The sequence below is a fragment of the Dendropsophus ebraccatus genome, chromosome 14 (genome assembly GCF_027789765.1).
Source record: "Dendropsophus ebraccatus isolate aDenEbr1 chromosome 14, aDenEbr1.pat, whole genome shotgun sequence".
NCBI lineage: Eukaryota > Metazoa > Chordata > Amphibia > Anura > Hylidae > Dendropsophus > Dendropsophus ebraccatus.
Window position 1 is genome coordinate 49,859,168 of NC_091467.1, and position 21,123 is coordinate 49,880,290.

General features: G+C 43.2%; 2 protein-coding genes across 6 annotated transcripts in view; one reads left to right on the forward strand and one right to left on the reverse strand.

Moving 5' to 3' along the window:
* Positions 1 to 7,377, forward strand: part of PHACTR3 (phosphatase and actin regulator 3) — a 122,674-nt gene extending 115,297 nt beyond the window's left edge. For both annotated transcript variants that reach the window (XM_069952308.1, XM_069952309.1), the window contains exons 10-13: positions 3,672 to 3,733; positions 5,082 to 5,222; positions 6,406 to 6,482; positions 6,857 to 7,377. In XM_069952308.1, the coding sequence (XP_069808409.1) occupies positions 3,672 to 3,733; positions 5,082 to 5,222; positions 6,406 to 6,482; positions 6,857 to 6,872 (296 nt within the window). In that variant the 3' untranslated portion in view covers positions 6,873 to 7,377. The remainder of the gene's footprint in view (positions 1 to 3,671; positions 3,734 to 5,081; positions 5,223 to 6,405; positions 6,483 to 6,856) is intronic.
* Positions 7,378 to 10,768: 3,391 nt separating this feature from the next.
* Positions 10,769 to 21,123, reverse strand: part of SYCP2 (synaptonemal complex protein 2) — a 123,312-nt gene continuing 112,957 nt past the window's right edge. For all 4 annotated transcript variants that reach the window (XM_069953413.1, XM_069953415.1, XM_069953414.1 and 1 more), the window contains exons 39-44: positions 18,661 to 18,755; positions 18,487 to 18,586; positions 18,177 to 18,235; positions 14,540 to 14,618; positions 13,597 to 13,653; positions 10,769 to 11,034 (exon numbers count right to left, since the gene is read on the reverse strand). In XM_069953413.1, coding sequence (XP_069809514.1) covers positions 10,963 to 11,034; positions 13,597 to 13,653; positions 14,540 to 14,618; positions 18,177 to 18,235; positions 18,487 to 18,586; positions 18,661 to 18,755 — 462 coding nt within the window. In that variant the 3' untranslated portion in view covers positions 10,769 to 10,962. The remainder of the gene's footprint in view (positions 11,035 to 13,596; positions 13,654 to 14,539; positions 14,619 to 18,176; positions 18,236 to 18,486; positions 18,587 to 18,660; positions 18,756 to 21,123) is intronic.

Here is a 21,123-nt window from a genome sequence, read left to right on the forward strand (position 1 = left end):
GGTACGAGCGATGGAATTCGCCAGAATTTATCCGCGCAGATTCTGTAGTGTGAACCCAGCCTTAAGGTGCAGACAGAAATCTTTCACTTTGGATCAGGCTACAAATATGTGGTCATTTCCTCAGCAAAATTAGCAATAGATGGCTTTTGCAGCGGCTTTCACCTGTACATATTGGAGGGGTATAATCCATAGGATGCAAATTTTTTTCCCCCTTACAGAAATATTCTGCTACATCTGGATGGCATGTCTAAAATCCAATCTACTGTAATTTGCTACGAGATTTGCGTTGTGGAATGGACCCCACAAATCTGCCACGTCTTTACACACTATGGCGCAGTGCATACAATAGATTTTTATACAGATTTTGCAGTTTGGAATTTCGGTTGATTCTGGCCCCAAAACACATCCAATGTCCTATTAATTGATATATACACAAGAATACAGAGAGTTCTGTGTGTGGTTTCAAAACCACAATGTACAATCCCACAACTAGGAAAGTGACACTTTTTAGCCTAGTTAGGCCCTACTCACTGTCTAAAATTGCGGACAGAACATAGGGCCAATACATTTCAGTAGCCCCATTCACACATTCGTACGTGTGTACAGGGCCGTGATCCATGTGGCATAAAAAAATGACAGGTCCTAGTGTGGACCCGCCGTTGCAGCACGGATCACTATCTTGTATGCAGTGTTCTGTGAATTGCGGAGCACTACGAAAGCACATCTATAGTGCGGTCCGCACATGAGGCCTAAGGCTTTGTTTACACCTGTGTTGGAGGCTTTGTTTGGGACGTCCCTCAAAGAATCTGTTCAAACAACGGGACAAAAAACACTGCCTGCAATCCTTTTTGGGGACACTGCCTGCAATACTCATTGGGGTCTGTCGGGCTCCATCCATGTCTGTTTTGCTGCAGTTCAGCTGGCTCTTTTTGCTACTGCAAACTAAAATCTTCAACACAGGCTCCAATGCAAATGTGAATCTGGTCTTACCTAGCGGAGGTCACATGGAATAGCCAGGACATAAACTCAACCATGACAAAATTCAAGGCTTGTAGAAGGAAAATCCAAATTAGTAACCCAGATCCTTCCTGTGACTAAAATTTCATAAGGAGAATGGCCTCCATTGAAGACATGAACAAAAAATCCAGGTCTACACAAATGAGAATAGGCATATACTTATGAATAGAAGATAAAAAATCTAAATAGTGCCCGTACCTCACCCCTGCGTATACTTTATTGTTTTGGTATGGAAGGAATGATGCTTGTTGGCGCTTCCTTTGGGGGGATGCTAAGCACGGAGGTAAACACCTTTGATAGTTACAATGCTTATGGACATCCCCCTCCTAGCTACTGTATGATCGTGATATGTGTGTCCTTGCCTAGGTTGGAATTTCTTAGGATACATAATGAACAATGTATTCATGGAATGAGTTCAGTACACAGTATAATACAGAGTGCTGTTCCCACACACAGGTACTGTAGCGTCAAGGTCGGAAGCAATTCTCACGCAGTGGATTCATAATGTTAATAATGCATGCCTACCCAGAAAAGCAGAATAGACACAACAAACATAAACGTACAGCTAAACACTGCATATATAATAGCTCTCTTTGCAATAAGAACTGTAGCCCCCTAAGAAGCATTGCAATCCTGATAGCTGATATTGAAGTCCTAAAGTACAGCATAGATGCTATACACATACATACATACATACATACATACATACACACATACATACATACCTGTGGATCCCAGCTGTTGCAGAACTACAACTCCCCATCATGCTTGCACACTATATATATATATATATATATATATATATATATATATATACACAGACTTAGCCTAGTAAAAACAATACGGTATTCCAAATAGATGACATCATGTAACCTGGAAAATAATGATCCTGTAGACAGTGGCCGTCTTGGCTGCACGAGACAGGATTATGGGATAACAAGGCTGTCTGTGGGCATCAGGGTGATTTTACAATGGCAGAGTAATCTGCTGCTTTCCATGGGGGATCCCTATGCTTGATTCCTAAACATGGCATCCTCTTTTTTTTTTCTGATTCGGTCCTCGTAACACTGACCTAAATCTTTTTTTAGCTGACAGCTCTAAAAATAGAGCTCTGTGTTACTACTATCCTACGGCAGATAATGTATTCCACCCACCAGCACTGCAGCAAGAGCTATATATAGTAACTGTGCAGGGGCGATCCGTGGAGCTCTAATGCTGCTACAGCAACCAGTCATGTCTCCTAGGAAAAGTCCTTGCTATAAAAACAGCCCCCGGTTCACTAGAAGGCCAGCCATTACCAGACCAGAGAGACCCTGCATATCACAATGCACATACAGCTATATAGCAGACAGGTGTCACGTTCAGCTTCTATTAAACCCACACCATCCATGGCTTTTCTTAGCAGGTGTTAGTCGGGTGTTTGCCGCTGAGGTGGTTTTTTTTTTTTTTTACCAATGTTAGTAAATTTTGCATTTTCACTGCAGTTTAAGACCATGAGCTGCAATAATTCCGAATCAGGACATTATACAGAACACAAGCACTAATGTCTGCTGCACTGATGAGGTTGTGAGCGCAGCCAAGGGAAAAAAACTGCAAAACTTGCAACAGAAATTCTTCACAATACCGGATGGGTATTTTGTGATTTTGCATTTAATAACGCTGCTGCAAGATGTTACCTGAAAGCCAATAGTGGCGTATAAAAAACTTCTTCAAACCAGGCCCTTTATTTGTCGCATTTTTTGGGTCCTTGCAATTTATTTTTAAAACACGGCATGTTCTGGGCACAACACTTTTCTAATGCTTCATAGATTTATCTATAAGACATGTTAAAATGCCCCCAACCCCCCCCCCCCCCAAAAAAAAAAACAAAAAAAAAAAAACTTAAATATTAGTGCAATCACCCCCTCCCCAACTTATTATTTCCCAGCATAAAGCTAGGGCTACACAGTTCCGCCCATCCAAGTTGCATGACCAAAATATATTGTTTAATCTTTAATGACAGTTGCGACTGTATTGTTAGCAAAATAGCCAATTTTCTGAAAAGTCGCAAGCGAGTTATAGTAGCGCGGCTGTGTCAGTACGGTACTGCAAAAATGTTAACTGTTTCAGAGCGCCCGGCATCATAATGATACATCTGTTCTGCTGCACACCGTCTATATATACAGACTGGGTACGGAATGTGGGAATATGTACACACTGAGCAATTCTAGCGGAATTCCGCCCGAATTCCACCATAAAAAGCGGGCGGAATCCGCGCAGAATTCCGCCCGTGTAAATGCAACATTGCTTCTTTCCATAGAGAACAATAGGATTTCCGACTGCCCATGCACAAAGTAATTTTCTGTCCGGAATTCTGCGCAGAATCCGCCCAAAGAATTGACATGTCAATTATTTTGGCGGAATGCCATAGAAGTGAATGGGAATTGAAATTCCGCTTGAAATCCGCTGAAATTCAGCTCCTATTCTGCCAGAGCAGAATAGGCAAGGAATTTCAAGCAGAAATCTTTCAGCTACAATTCCTCGAGAATTGCTCTGTGTGCACATACCCTAACATGAGAATATGTACTCACCAGTTGTTGCACCTCCAGATATATCATGCTTTCTGTATGAGATAGGCCTGTGAGACCTTATCATATATCTTCTTCCTTTCACAGAGAGAAATGACCAGATAGAACAAGAGGAAAGACGAGAGATCAAACAAAGATTAACCAGAAAGGTGAGAACATCTGTATTATGGCCGCTGGGCTCTTACAGACTATATATACACATTGTCACACACATTGGCAGAAGCAGTTTTAGTGTACAGTAATCTGCAATCTTCTTTGCATATTTTCTTCTAACTGAGAAGCTATGTTGCAGAAAACTACACTATTGGCTGTTCGTGGCTGCAAGGTTTTTCAAATAGTATGGGATTTGTTCATGAATGGCTGCACAAAAAACATGTTGCAAACCAGTATAGCCATTAAAGGGGTTTGGCACCATACTGTATATGCTGTGGATAGGAGATAACGGGACTTCCAAAGGTCCTGCCTGAATGGAGTCACAGCATGCATACTCTTGTAAGTGCATTTTGCCCACCCAGCATCTGCACCATCAGACCCCACCCTACCCCTAAGGGTACTATTACACCAAGCAATTTTTCGACGACTAACGATTAACGATCTTAAATGACCGCTAAGGCAAACGACCCGAAATCGTTCGCCCAATTACATGGAAAGATGATCGTTATTTATGATCGTTCTTGCGGTCGTTAAGTCGTCGGTATTGTGTACATTTCAGCTGCGAATGTGTGAACGATCAAACGATAAAAATAGGTCCGGATCCTATTAAACGATCAAGGATTTCTCGTTGGTCGTTTAATTGTTGCCTGCTATTACATGAAACGATTATAGTTCAAACCCGAACGATTTAACAATTTTTCGAACGATAATCGCTCCGTGTAATACCACTTCTTTAAGCTGTGTTTACTTGGCAGCTAAACTTGCTTAATAGTGTTTACTGTGAAACCTGATTATCGTAGGATTAAAGGGGTTGTCCAGCGAAAATCTTTTTCTTTCAAATCAACTGATATCAGAAAGTAATAAAGATTTGTAATTTACTTCATTTAAAAAAATCGCAAGCCTTGTAGTACTTATCAGCTGCTGTATGTCATGTAGGAAATGGTTTTTTTTTTCAGTCTGACACAGCGCTCTCTGCTGACATCTCTGGCTGAGAAGTAAATTACAAATCCATATAACTTCCTGACATCAGTTGATCTGAAAGAAAAAGATTTTTGCTGGACAACTCCTTTGAGGATGTCAGCTATTTTACACCTATTACATAGTATTAGCTCCTTTATGTGGCACCATATAGTTCCCAAACACATGGCTACAATCTTATTTTTTGCTGACAAACTCTTGTCATACACAAAGATACAATAATTGTTCACACACCTTACTCCTTTATAAGAGGCGTGTGAACAATTATTGTAACTTTGTGTTACATAACATAGCACCTGCAATGTAGATGCCGGATAATGGTCATGTCTTTAATATGCAATCTCTCTCTTTTTTATCCTATTGCAGCTCAACCAGCGTCCGACTGTAGATGAACTGAGAGAGAGAAAAATCCTGATACGATTTAGTGATTATGTGGAGGTGGCGAAAGCTCAGGATTATGATAGGCGAGCAGACAAGCCGTGGACGAGATTATCTGCAGCAGACAAGGTACTAGGAATATGACGTAATTCGGGTTACACAATTTCTGGGACACAGCACTGGCGGGGAGGGGGCTTGCTGGTGGGTTAAAAAGGACTAAATGCATGAGGTGGGTTTAAATTTAAAGTTTTTTTTTCAACCTAATACATGTTAAGTTGAGAAGTGGTACTAGACAACCAAGTGGAGCACGCACAGCAGCAGTTCAAGATCAGTTCAGTGAAATAGTCATATTTCTAGCCAGTTATACATGTCACAGATCTGTTTGCTTCTTGTAACTAGAGATGATCGAACAGCGCTGGTGTTCAGGTTCGTACGAACTTGAACCATCAGTATTTGACTCCCGCAGTCTTCCCGTCCCATGGGGAAGGTGGAGACAGCCCAAGTCCCACCTGGAAAACAGGAATACAGCCTATGGCCCAGGGCTGTCTCCACCTTTCCCATGGAACTGGAAGATTGCGGGAGTCTTGAAATCCGTCAATACCTGATCAGCAGGGGGTCAACATAATTTCCAGTGAGACAGAGCTGTGACTCCGACACAAACATTGTATGACCAGAAGCGGTTGGCTCTATTGTGTAGTAGTGGCTCCAGGTTAATGCCACATAGCTCCCATTGAAATGAGTGGGAGGCATCTGCAGCCACCACTGTACAGTATATTCTGTTCATTGTGTTTATGCCAGCAGTGCCTTTGCCTATCAGCTGAATGACCGGATATATGTTGGGTGTCATTATCCTGTAAATAGGCCATCAATAATGCCAGGAAGACCCCTATAATCACTTCTATCTAATAATAATAATAATAATTTTTATTTATATAGCGCCAACAGATTCCGCAGCACTTTACAATTCTACCTTAACAACACCTATGAGCTCACCTTAGGCTAAAATATTGAGATATCTTGGCACATATTGTTGCATTTCAAGCCTCAGCCTCTCCTCTAAGCCATGTCGCCTTGTCTAGAGAGGTACAAAAAGGGACCAAAACACATAATAAATATGGATTCATAAGGAATAAGAAATATAAGATGATGATCTATTTCTCTTACCTGCCGGATTCACATCTGGCTATGGCTCAAAAATGGCATCACAACTGTGAGACCATTGTTACAATGCCAGCAGTAGACCTGTTACTACTTATAGATTCTACCCCCTTGTTAGATAATTCACTTACCAGCGTCTCTGTTTTATTTGCAGGCTGCAATTCGAAAGGAACTAAATGAGTATAAAAGCAATGAGATGGAAGTACACGCCTCAAGTAAACACTTGACCAGGTATGTGTTCGGAATATACAGTCATACACTGACATAAATGTATGCCTTTCTAAGTTTGTGATGGGGTGGGTAAGACAGAGCCCTCAAATCTAGACTTCTATATATATATATATATATATATATATATATATATATACAGAATTTTATCATTGACCTCTATATCACTGTATGAGATCTCAGGGAATTTAAAGGGCTCAATGAAACCTCCAGTAAATATATTTTGTGAAATTTATCAGCAGAATTGGTAGTCAATCTGATCTGACAATCTGAAAACAAATCCCCTATAGCAGTACACCGATCTGTCTAATACCTACATGGCATAGGACTTTGCGTGTTTCACATAGTAACTTTGTGTTTTGTTTTTTACCCTTCAGGTATCACAGGCCGTAAACACTTTCATGCTGGAAGTATTGGTCTTACTTTGCAGTTAACCACTGAACATGTTCCACGAGGAGCAATGGCGTTCAGTTGTGAAGTTGGGCGCTTGGCGCTCTATTTACGCGGAGAGCGGTTTTGGGCGATATGGAGGGATTGTCTGCTACCCTTCCTAACGTTGGATGGAATGGCGATGAGTTCACCGCGCATATCTGGGCACTGATCAGCCCCTTATGGGGAGAGAATCTAGCTCAAGGATACACACGCAAAATAAAGTGGGTGTCGCTGAATGACACTGGAAGGAAACATGTATGAAGCTGTATATTGCAGCGAGACGCTGTGCATGGCGACATCATCATGGACATGCAGCCAGCGCATCTTTCAGTATTACATTGACATTTCAGCCTGATCACACTTTCTTTGTAAAGTTCATGCCTCGGCAGAATATTTTCATGTTTTCTATTTTGTTTTCTTTTTTTAAGATGTTACATTTTCCTGGTTAAGTTAATCTTATTAAAAAAAGAACAATTGCTGAAAATCATTATCTGAGTCTTAGTTTATACAGTCCTGAATGGGATATGGCATATAATCTAAATGTGCAGAAATATTACACGTTATGTTGGTAGGTGAGGAAACCAAAAAAGAGGAGACGGTGAAGAGTTATCTCAGTAGGTGGAGATACCTTAAGAGTTGTTAACAACATTTTTTTTTTTACATATAATGTGTTATTGGAGGATATATTGTCAACATTGGGGCTTACTCTGGGGCCAGAGGGCATCTTAAAGGGGTATTTCAATCTGACAAAAGATAGGGGATAACTAGCAGATTGATTGCAGGGGATATGTTTCTTTATTAGAATGGAGTGGCGGGTTATGCATACACCACTACTCCTATCATTCTCTATGTGTGTCATTAAAACAACTGAATACAGTGATCCGGGCACCTTCCATTGACAGTGCATGAAGTAGTGGTGTGCATGCACAATCTGTAGCTACATTCTAAGGGCCCTATTCCACAGTAACGATAATCGGCCGGATCGGCCCCATTTGGCCCGATCCGGCCGATTATCGTTCTGTGAAATAGAGAGAACGATCAGCCGATGATCGTGTCATCAGCTGATCGTTCATTTAGGGCCAGATCTAAAATCATCATTCCCCCACCACGCATTGCTATGGTTGAATAGCGGTGCGTGGCGGGCGACCGAAGATTTGACAAGCAGCAGCCCTTGCAGCATCATACATTACCTGTCAGGTCTTCTTCTCCGCGCTGTCTTCATCCCCGGGTGCTCTATGTTCAGAATGGCCGGTCAGCTGATGGAGCGCTCAGCAAATCACAGGCCGGAACCGCCGCGGCCTGTGATTGGCTGAGTGTGATCTAGCAGATCGCCGCTCGTTTACATCGTTGATCGGGCCCGCCTTGGCCCGTGAAATAGGACCCTAAGACAATGTCCCCACACAGTATTTTTGCTCAATATTTTTCACCCAAAACCAGGAGTTGATTGAAAACACAGAGACTATGTACTCACACTGTTGAAATTGAGTGGATGGCCGCCAATTAATGGCAATTATTTCAAAACAACGGTTGTTTTAAAATAACAGTATTTGTCATTAAATGACGGCCATCCACTTAATTTCAACAATTTTCAATCAACTCCTGGTTTTGGTTGAAAAATACTGAGCAAAAATACTGTGTGTGTGAACATAGCCTGACAGTACACTAAAGTCCCTGTTCTCAAGATCGCAGGGGCGTCCCTCTTTCAGTGAGGTGCCCAATACATTTAAAGGAAAACTGCAACTACTACTGCATTGTGCTCTGAGTGCTGAAGGTTTGACTAATATATACATATCCCTTTGTATATTCTATACTTGAAAACCTGTGTTCAGTTCATCAGCAAGGTTGTGGAATTTTAATTAATTAATTAATTAATTAATAATAATAATCCTACTAAGTTATATATACAACTTCTTGGCAGACCTATGTATCCAAACAAGTCATGTGATCCTGCACCTATGTGTTAAGGGAATCTGTCATATGTAATTGATGTTCCAAACTGCTGACACTGTTAGATAGCTGTTAGGTTAAGTAGACACATGGTATTTTTCATATATCTGTCTGTGCTTCAAGAAAAAGGCTTTTATTCTCTGGTATAACGAGTCAAAGAGGCTTTTCCAAGCTCCTGAATAGCTGCAAGCTGGAATGTGTCCTCCTCCTCCCTCCCTGCTTGATTGACACCTGAAAGCCTCTTTGACCCTTCTTACTTTAAAACAAAAGCATTTTCATACATTCTGGAAGCACAGACAGATAATTGAAAGGTACTATGTGTCTCCTTATCATAACACCTATCTGTGTCAGCTGTTTGGCACATGAATTGCAGCTGACAGATTCCTGGCCGATTATCTCTCTGTGTAATAGAGACAACAATCAGCTGATTAAACAATCATAGGCTGATCCTGTCTTTTGGTCCTGAACTAAAATAATTGCCTGCTGACCATGCATCGGCTGTGCATCACTATTGCATGTATCAACGGCTGACGTGCAAAAAAATAAAAATAAACTGTATACATTACCTTCCACGGTCCCGGTGTTGTTCTGCCCTCTGCTTGCTTACTGGAGCCGCCTCTGTAGCTTCAGAACTGGTCTTGAAACTGATGTGCTGGTCCCAGCCACTGATTGGCTGAGCAGCCTGTCATTTCAGAGACCCACTCTGAAGCTACAGCGGTGTCTCCCGGGAAGCAAGCAGAGGGCAGAACAACACCGGTACCGTGGACAGGCAAAGTATACAGTTTAAAGAGGATGTACCACCTGGTACATCCTCTTTAATCTGAATACACCTATCGAACGTTTTTCGGACCGAGGCCCCGTTCCCATGCACGGGAACAGGCAGGTGCTCAAGCACTGGAGGCCGGCCCGCCTGCCCCCAGTGGGAGGCAATTCCCTCCCCTGTATGACGTGGCTCTCTTAGAATGAACAGAGCCGCATCATACAGGGGAGGGAACTCCCTACCACTGGGTGCGGCCCGGCCGGCCTCCAGTGCTTGAGCACCGTCCAGTTCCCGTGCATAGATAGGTGGGTTCAGGTTAAAGAGGATGTACCAGGTGGTACATCCTCTTTAAGGGCAAGGGCTGCACAGACATTGCTAATGATGTCTGTGCAGCTCTTGCTAAATGATTATTGAGCTGTGTAATAGGCTTGGTAAGCAAGTGCCTATCTGCTAGTGGAGGCATCGGGCCATCTAATAAGACCCTAAACCCACAGCTTTTGATGGTAGCAGCCAAAAAGTGTATATGGTTATCTTGAACTATAATGCCTAATCCTTTATTTCTCAAGAGCAATAAGATCCATTTGGCACTGACTGGCTGTGGTTTATTTTCCTTTCTCACTGAGAACATATGTATATTTTGCTGAACTAAGCATTTATGTGCATGGGGTTTCATGGAACAGCTGTTGGCCAAATCACTGTTTAGCAGATCGTTATTAAAGGTGTATGACAAGCTTTATTACCCCTTAGAGAATGATCGGAGTGCAGGCTGCAGTGGCCGTGCAGATACGGTAAGCACTCCATTCATTGCAGTGAAGAGTGCGCCTCTGTTCTCAGGATACAGTAAGGTTCCAATTGGTCAGACCCACAGCAATCAACTTGTTACCATCTATCCTAGGACATAACAAGCTAAGATGGGAATACCCCTTTAATCCATTGTATTTCAGATGCATTGGAGTAATAAAAAGTTATAGGAAAAGAGCAATACAGTTCTTCTCTGACATGTCTCTGATGAAGGAAGCATACTGTATGTATAATCCACATTGGTCTGTACATCAACAAAATACTAACGCTGCTACACGTGAACAACCCATATAATCTTAAGAGAACTTTGTAAACAAGTGGGGCTTCAAAAGAACATAACACTCAGTGCTCTAATCCCTTATGGAACTTTTAATTTAAAGTAGACCACAAAATAATTTATTGATTAAATGTAAAGGCAAAATGTGTCCAACATTGTGAATGAACAATATGATTCAACTAACAAGGTATGTAAGTAGCCAAACCTGTGTACATCTTCCACATAACTAACATAGATAAAACCATTATATTCTCATTTAAAACAAACTAGAATGGACCAGTGGCAGGCATGAACAGAGACTGAAGTCCTCTCCGTACGCTGAGCAGCTCCTCTTCTTGCTGGAAAAGAAAAAGTACGGAAAGCAAGCCATTTAGGCATCCATCACAAGGTCTTGAAGCAGGAGAAATCAATGCTGGTAATTTTATACTATCCCAACAACTTGACCTCAAATACACTAACTCTATGCCATTAGCCAAGAAAGAGTGTTACTGAATGCTATAAGGCTGGGTTCCCACTACGTATATTTCAGTCAGTATTGTGGTCCTCATATTGCAACCAAAACCAGGAGTGGATTGAAAACACAGAAAGGCTCTGTCCACACAATGTTATCTTCTGCATTTCTCTGTTGATTCTGGTCAAAACTGGTACAGAAATTTTCCACAATTCTGATTTGTGTGGCATGTTCAAATGAATGACAATTACGTGAAGTATTTGAAATCAAATAGGTTGGTTTTTCTAAGGCCCATTCACACTATGGAATCAGCACCGAAATTTCATGTGGAACCCCTGTGCCCAACTCAGTTGAATCTTGCCTGCTATCTGTTAGAATAGGAGGGCTCGTGCACCTCAACTCTCCATGCCTCTCCGCTCAAAGAATCGACGTAGTGTGAGTGGGCCGTAATAGAGATAAGTAAACCATATGTAGCTATACCTGCCAATCATTGGGCTCAAGCTGGACCCGAGTCACAGAAAGCTTTGGCTAATGGGATTTAGGCCTTATTCACACGATCTGTGCTGTGGATCCCCTAGCCAGAGCCCCCCCTGCCAACCGGCCCGGATCCCCTCCACCCACCCCTGGCAACAGAGATGACAGGAGCGCATGATGTGCGCTCCTGTCATTGCATTTACTCCTCACCTATTCCCCCGAGCAGGCTGTCTACACACACTCACTGGAAGCGGCCTGGACAATGCTACCAGGAAAAGAAGGCAGCGTAGTTCAGGCCACTTCTGGTGAACATGAAGCCGGTCAGCACAGGGGAGTAGGTGAGTAGTAGATACAATGACAGAAGCGCACATTATGTGTTACTGTCATTTCTGTTGCCGGGTGGCGCGCGGGGAGGGGGGGGGGGTGATCCGTGCCACGATCTGAACTAGGACATGTCCTATTTTTTCGCGGTGTGGATCACGGCATGGATCGTGTGAATGGCTTCTTTAAAGGGAACCTGTCACCCACCGTGTCGGGGTGACAGGCTCCCGACCCCCCGCTGGAGCACCCTATACTCACCTGATCCCGCTGGGTCCCGCTTCTGCAGGTGGTCGGGTGACTGAGATATGAGCGCCCGAAGCCCGGCGCGCGCGCTCCTCAGATGAGTCCAACACTCATAGAGAATGACGGAGCGTCGGACTCGCGTGTCATTCTCTATGAGTGTTGGACTCATCTGAGGAGCGGGCGCTCATATCTCAGTCACCCGACCACCTCCAGAAGCGGGACCCGGCAGGATCAGGTGAGTATAGGGTGCTCCAGCGGGGGGTCAGGAGCCTGTCACCCCGACACGGAGGGGGGACAGGTACTCTTTAACTTTAATGGTGCCTAAAATTGTCTGTGGTCACGGATCCACAACCACAGACAATTTTACGAGACATGTGAATGCAGGCTTGTAGTCTGCAACAGTGAGGGCTGCAGGTCTCCTATCCCTGCACTATAAGCTATGTGCACACATTGTATTTATAGGAGGATTTCACGCTGCAAGTTCCGGAGCACGGACAGGTAATCTATTCGCTTGTTAGCCTGGCAGCTGCTGAGTTAAGTAGGCCATGGCTAACAATATCGAGTATTGCAGTGGATTCCACTGCAGAACTCAGGAAAAAAAATGTTAAATGCGGTGCATGCAGAGGCCACGCCTCCTCTGCATGCCGCTGCACCCCAGTTATTCCCCCTCCCCACCACTTCAGTGTAAGCGGCGCAGAGAGCCCACTTGCAAATAAACTATTTGCAAAACAAGCGTTTGTGAATAGATTTATGTGCAATTGGGTTCTCTGTGCCAAAAAATGGCCTGTGCATCATATAATAAATGTCCCCCACAATGAAGCAATTGTACAATTTGCAATTTTTTTTTTTTTAACATAAAAACACATGACTATATAAATATCTATAAATTATAGAGGGAGAATATATGAACGGTGTAAACGCTCCAAAAACAGCTATTGTTGGGGATGAGAACTTTTGCTGTAAAAAAGCCAAAAAGGGGGAGAAGAAAAAAATCTCCAAGTGCAAAACGGGTCTGAGAAAAGTTAGACTTTGTTGCCTATAATAATGATGTGTGAACACAGCCTTAATATGGAATGTACAGTGAATCAGGGCCACAATCTGTAATTGGATTTTGCAGCGGAAATATTGCTGGTTCTTCCATGATGTGTGGATTTCCCCCACCTGAACCTGCTGCCCCTGTCATGTGTATGACACACACACACACACACACACACACACACACACACTATTCTGTATTAGTAAAAGCATGAAGATTGACATGGTGGTGATTTACATGATGAATGTCATCTCTAGCATTAGTACACATTCCTTTTGCATTGGTATTACCCTGAAGGAATGGTGGATATTCCCTCTGTATAATGTGTAATCAAGTTCTGTGGAGGAGACAAATATACACCATCATGGAAATTACCATTTCTTTCAGCAGCCGGTCCTGAACAGCCTTCATATTTTCCTTCATGGTGGTCATCTAAAGAAAATGTTACAATTAAGAAAAACAACAACAAAACTCATATTGCTTCATACGTACTACTGAGCAAGTTTAGTAAAGGCAATGGCCAGCTGCATAGTAATCAGGTTCTATTCAGATGGTAGATTTCACATGTTGTAATTTTACCGACAAGCGCAGATTTCTTTCCCTATACCTGTACATTTTGTGTCACTTCTTTTTAGAAGAATTCAGGTAATAAGTATGTGTAGCAACCACCCTAATATTGCAAAAAGTTCCAACATATGTTGCATTACAGAAATGTACTTCCTTAGAAGAATTGCTAGAGAATAACACAGTACCACATGGAGACACCATACTGTAGCATAGACAGTGGTTCCATTTTAATAGGCAGAGGGTGACTATGCAGAGACATCTGACTGTGGGTAGGCACTTTGAACACTAGGTGGCACTATATTATGTAAGTAAATGTCAATTCTGTTTACTGAATAGTTTTTTCTTTTTTTTTTACATTGTGTAAATGGCAACTATTAATTTAGTATGATTGATGACAACAAAAACTGAAAATGTGAACATTTCATGTTACTGCAAGTTCTAGAAATGGTAATTTACTAAAAGATGGTAGAAACAAAAGTGTTTTGCAGTGATCTTTGTGTTGAATTGCTCTAGAGTTCTCTACAAGTTCACTATGTGTGAATATGGTCTTATGGAGGTTTTTTAAAGGGGTTGTGAAATCACTGACAACCCCTTTAAGACTTTAATCTGCAAAACAAACATAAGCTTGTCCGATTCTTGATTTTGGTTGGAGGAGACCCTGCTAGCAGCTATCATTTCCAGACTACAGAGGGAATGTATTATTACAGCTCATGTTCTCCAGTGAAACAGTCCCTTTAAACATTTTACTTACTTCTGAATTAAAAATCTTTTCTTCATCATCTGTGCTGTTAGAAACATTCATTTCAAATGAAGCCTTCAGACAGCGAATCCTACAATTAAAAAGGAAATTTTGCCAATGATAATAGTCAAATAAAGGACATAAAGGCAGATCAATAGGTTAGAAAATGCATAAGTTGTCAGCATGTGCCTATAGCTATGTGGACAATAAACAATAAAGAGACAAAGATCAACTATGGTTATAGGTGTGCACCTCGCTTATATACCTTATAGCGGTGCTTCTCAATTCCAGTCCTCAGGCCTCACCAACAGGTCATGTTTTGAGGCTATCCCATACAAAGGACACCTGTGATAATACCTGATGCACTGAGTATAATTTTATCCCCTGTGCAATATTAAGGAAATCCTGAAAACATGACCTGTTGGTGAGGCCTGAGGACTGGAATTGAGAAGCACTGCCCTCTGGTTCTCCTTTCCCCTTGTTCCAAAGACTGGAACGGCAGTATGTGGCCAACAGTGCTGGAGTCAGGGAGGTGAGAGCCCCTTCTCCAGCACCTGTGAAAAAAAGAGGTCTGCCCAGACTTTTTTTATTAGACAAATTTCTAATATACACTAATTATGGGAAATGCACATAAAGTGCTATTTCCCTCAATTTAGTAGATCAAACAGGCTTAATTTTCCTAAAAAAACGGTGACGTCACGAATCAGAGCAGGGCTGGGTGTAATTCCTATGAAGTGTCCAGCAGGGGGCACAGTGTATGGAGAAATTACATAGTAAGAATAACTATATCACAAGTGCTGGCACATAGGACAGGGCTGCTGGCATTTGTGCGGCTGCTCCCGCACTCCCCCCACGCGCGCAACAGAAGACCCCAGACCAGCGTCCCCTCCGCGCGACAGAAGACCCCAGACCAGCGTCCCCTCCGCTCGACAGCAGACCCCAGACCAGCATCCTCCCACTCGACAGCAGACCTCAGACTAGCGCCCCCCAAGGACCCCATAGCTTACCCCCTTTCCCTGGGTGCCCCCCGAACCGCACTGAGAGGAGGTGCGTCACTTCCTGTAATGCAGAGTCTCCCCGCTCTCTCTCTTCTCCCGCTGCAGTACGGGAGAGGAAAGAGAGAGTGGGGAGAAGCTGCATCACAGGAGGTTAGGCACCTTCTCTCAGTGCGGTTCGGGGGCACCTGGAGAAAGGGTGTGTGCTGGGGGTAGGCTATTGGTACCTCGGGGGGGGGGGGGGGGGGGGGGGGTTGGGGGGGTCTGCTGTCTCTTGTAGTGCGGCTGCCCCCCCTGCCTCCCGAACCACACTAAGAGAAGGTGCATAACCTTCTGTGATGGAGCTTCTCCCCGCTCTCTCTCTCTCCTCTCCCGTACTGCAGTGGGAGAGGAGAGAGAGCAGGGAGACACCGCATCACAGGAGGCAATGCACCTCCTCTCTGTGGGGCACTGGTCTGTGGTCTGCTGTCGAGCATGGGGGGGGGGGGGGGGACTTGCATGGGGGCAGCCGCACCACAAGTGCCAGAAGCCCCATCCTATGTGTCGGACATCCTATGGGGATGTAATTTCTCCATACACTGCGCCCACTGCTGGACGCTTCATAGGAATTACACCCAGCCCTGCTCTGATTCGTGACGTCACTGTTATTTTAGGAATATTGAGCCTAATCTACAAAATTGAGAGAAATACCACTTTATGTGCATTTCCCATAATTAGTGTATATTAGAAATTTGTCCAACCTACTATATGTAATAACATATTAAAAAATAATTTTGCTCTCCTTTAAGTTCCACTGACACTGTTAGATAGCTATTAGGAGAAGAAAACACATGGTACCTTTCTTATATCTGTCTGTGCTCCCAGAACATAGAAAATGCTTTTATTTTCCTGTGCAAAGCATCACAGAGGCGTTTCCAAGCCCCTTAAAGGGAACCTGTCACCCCCCGTACCGGGGTGACAGGTTCCCGACCCCCCGTTAGAGACCCCTATACTTACCTCATCCCGCCGGGTCCCGCTTCTGGATTCGGTCGGGTCCCGGAGATCTCAGCCGCTGCAGCCCGGCGCGCGCGCTGAGAGATGAGTCCAACACCCATAGAGAATGACAGGAGAGTCCAGCGCTCCGTCATTCTCTATGAGCGTTGGACTCATCTGTCAGCGCGCGCGCCGGGCTGCAGCGGCTGAGATCTCCGGGACCCGACCGAATCCAGAAGCGGGACCCAGCGGGATGAGGTAAGTATAGGGGTCTCTAACGGGGGGTCGGGAGCCTGTCACCCCGGCACGGGGGGTGACAGGTTCCCTTTAAGTGCTGAGGGCTGTAATGCCTCCTCACTCCCCCTCCCATCCCTATCTCTGTTTGATTAACAGTCAGCTGGAAGCCAAATTACAAAAAGGCTCAGGTCTGGTAGGGATAGTAAGAAGGCATTCCAGTTTGCAGCATATCAGGAGCTTGGGAACACTGACTCTTTGCACTGGAGAATAAAAGTATTTTCTATGTTATGGAAGCACAGATATATTAAAGGTACCATGTGTCTCCTCACAGTTATTTAACAGTATCAGCAGCTTGGAACAGTAATTGCAGCTGACAGATTCCCTTTGGGCTATTCTCCCACAGAGTAATTTTCAACCAAAACCAGGAGTGGATTGAATACACAGAAAGGCTATGTTTACACACACTGTTGAAATTGAGTTGATGGCCATTTAACGGCAAAAAACTGCAGTTATTTCAAAACAACGGCCGTTGATTTAAAATAACAGTAATTAGTGTGTGAACATAGAGCCTTTCTGTGTTTTCAACCCAATCCTGGTTTTGGTTGAAAAATACTGAGCAAATATACTGTGTGGAACATAGCCTTAAAGGGGTACTCCGGTGGGGGGGCTTTTTTCGATCTGGCCGGGGAGGAGGTGGCTGAGAGCAAGCGGGGACCGGAGCGCTGTGATACGAGACCCACTGCTGGAAACAGGGAGGTGAGTGGACGTCGTTGCCTTCAGCCACCTCCTCCCCGGCCAGATAGAAAAAAAGCCCCTCTTTAAAGAGGCTTTCCAGGCAATATACATAGTTGGCTTATTTCAGGATCAATGCAATGCTGACACTTCTGTCATCAGCTGTTAGGGAAAGCTGTGGCTCCGGCACATACACAATAAACATATATTTTTTTCCACTAAGAAACATTTGCAGAAGTAAATTTGTCCTGTAGTTCCACAGATCCATGATGGTACACATAATTTTGTATATATAAAGGAAAGCGGCATTCACCACCAGATTTGTGCAAAATTCAGTGCTTGATTTACTCTCAGGGGTCAAGAGAAGCGATGTATAGCGCGAAACAGCTGTCACCTAATTATCATTGTGAATCGCTGGCGTCTTACCTGCTAGTATGTTTGTCCACATGAACGGTTGAAATAAATCAAGCACTGAATTTTGCACAAATCTGGTGGTGAATGCCACTTTTCTTTCATATATTGAATGTGTTGGCTAATCGATTTTTTCATGGCTGAGCACTCCAGCAGAAGTATCTGCCCACACCACTATATCCAGCATTTCTACTTGATAGTTTCCTAGAGGTCACACAACTGTCACCCTGATGACTTTACAATGGAATGATAATAATAATTGCTGGGACCGACTGACTCCACAGGGTTGAGTAAAGACTTACCTTCTTAGCTCATTCTTGTGATAGAGGCTTAAAACTTGTGCCTGCTGGCTCCAGAAATTCTGAAAGCACAAATGAAGGACAAGAAGATGCCGATAATAATCTGAGGTCTCATATTATTGCTACACTAAGTACACTGACAAGAGTGGATGAGGGATGGGGGCGATAAAAGTGAGAAAGAAATGGATCTGTTTTTATACTTGACAGCCCTTAAGATGTGAACATGTTTATCTGTAATCTTAGATTACCTATTGTAAGCATAAAGAGGAAATGAATACTCTTAACATTCATGGATGGAGAACAGTATTCTTACTGTAAATTCTTTTTCCATCTGCTTCAAGGCTTGGGAATCTTTTTCAAAACTCTCAATCTCTTCCATTATTGTCTGATGGAACTTTTCCAGACGCATTATTCTATATCAGACAGAAAAGACTTCGTGATTATTCACTCCTGAGAAGGCGCTAGAGGAAAAATCTTTAGTACAGACCTGCTTTCTCGGACTTGATCATCCACTGAGGTCAAGTGCTTCTGCACCGATTTAAGAGACTGCTTTGTAAAATAATCCATTTTTTGAGAGCGATGCTGAAACAATCCCGAAACAAAATATATATTCATCTTCTTTTAGCAAAATTTATGTTGACCTATGTTATCTAAAACCTACAGTACAGTACATAAAAGGTATTAAGGCTTCAGCAAATAACAGTTCTAGGCCATGTTAACACAGTGTATGAACATCAGCAGTTGTTTGACACAGCCGTGTCTGAGATGCTCGCCTGGTCGATACCGCATTATCATTATCATTTGATTTCAATTGGAATGCGGGCGCATTCGGGTGTGCCCGCATTCCAATCTGACATAGACCACAGTGTAAAGTACGGCCGGGAGCTATACTTTACACTGTAAGCACAAGTTGTACGGCCGCTGTCCACCAAATTGTGACCTTACAAAATAGACCTGTCAATTATTTTGCGCGGCCACAGAGAATGGCCATAGTGTATGCACGACGGCTGTTGTTTCATACACTGCAATGTAATCGATTGCTGTCATTAACTAACACCCGTTAAAATGCTTAATTACAGTGTGTAAACATGGCCCTACACTATATGATGAATAGGTATTTCTAATTTACTTTCTGAATTGAATCTTTACGGTTTCAAGATCTCTGCTTACAGTCATTCAATAGAAAGCTTCATTGTTTACCTCCAGGGGATGAAGATCTGCCCTGGCTTTGTGATCGACACAAAGATGCACGGCTCGGTACAAAACACAGCTTTTGTTTAAGGGTATGTTCACATGTATTTTTGTATGGAATACTTTCAGACAATCTGCGGGATATTACAGTAGCAGCAAAGTGGATGAGATTTTAAAGTGTACAAAAAAAATGAAGAAAATTATTTTACTTAAAGAGTAGAAGATGCTTTAAACAAACTTCCAGCAGATGTGGTAGGTAAATCTACAGTACATGAATGTAAACCTGCCTGGGATAAACATGTATCTAGCCCAAGATGATGATTATAATGATAATGAAAATAATTTAAGGGTGGACTAGATGGACCAGGTGGTCTTTTTCTGTTGACAATTTCCAATGTTTAATCAAAAATGCAGGAACAATGCACCTTGTTTTCTTCATCGACAGGGGTCCCCGCAGTCAGTGATTAATTGTAATCCTGTAAGAACTTTATTAAGGGTGGCCATACACCTTCAATAACTGATAGCCAAACGACCGTTCAGCTGTCAGTTATCTCTCCTGTCTGGCCCCAATTCTCCCTGTTCCTGTGTTCTCTATGGGGAGGGGTAAGCTGCTGCCAGAGAGCTCTGAATGCTGCTTATCTCTCTCAAAACAAAGGAGTCAGGCAGTGATTTTTCATCACGCCCGACTCCTATCACCACCAACATCATCTGTCATTGGTCAGTCGAGGGCCTCATACACCTCATATCAAAACCCAGAAGAATAGACCAGAAGTTGGAGGGTCAAAATGAAATGCAAAACCAAGACCACCTAGGGCGACATAGAGAAGCAGACAAGCTAATCGTTCCGTGTAATAGGGCCTTAAATGTTCTAACTTCTCATAATTGATTAAAACGTAACTTTTAATTATGAAAGTAAATCCTCACATCCCCTCCAGACAGTCTCAAGATGGGCATCACTACATAATCAGTGTCCCCTTATTGCACTGATCCCAGTGTTGGGTGCTTCAATGACACATATGTATGCAGCGATTGAGCTGCAGTCCCACTTACTGTCTAAACATGCCCTGCTGCCCCCCCCAACATGTTTCGGCACAAAGTGCCTTTGTCAAGATGTAGCGGGTCTGAGAAATGAGACGCCGTTCTCAGGTTGATATAACCTCTGTTTGAAACCCACTTCCAATCACAAGTAATTTCTTAAGATAAGCTTAAGATAAGATAAGCTAATCTGCTTATACCGCTGGTACCTGACAGCCTAAAACACCAATGCGAGTAAAAACAGCCAATCACGGCCGGTGAGTGGCGCGCCAGTCGATGATGTGCATCGCCATTAGGTGAAGTACCTGCACTGGCCTGGATGCGCCACCACTTAGATGCAAGGACCCAAATGACTCCGGCACATATCACACATGTGCAAGACCAGTATGCTCAGATGGAGGGGTCCTCATGTGCAATCGTAAGGTTAGCATACCAGGGATATGAAACTACCCGAGGTAAGTATAAATGAAGAACATCATTCCATGGCCCCCTCATCTAATCATTATTTTACTTAACATAAAGAATCATCTAGGACCAAACAGCAGCATAAACAGCGTAGAACAATATCTTCATGTCTGTATGACAAGCCAGTGTCAGTCTTGCTAGTGATCGCTGTATGCAAAGCTAGTGAAAAATATGCAAATATATAATATATCGCGTTTACGGAAATATACAAATACGTATTATTTACATTTGTCATTATAATAGATTGAATATGTTTAAT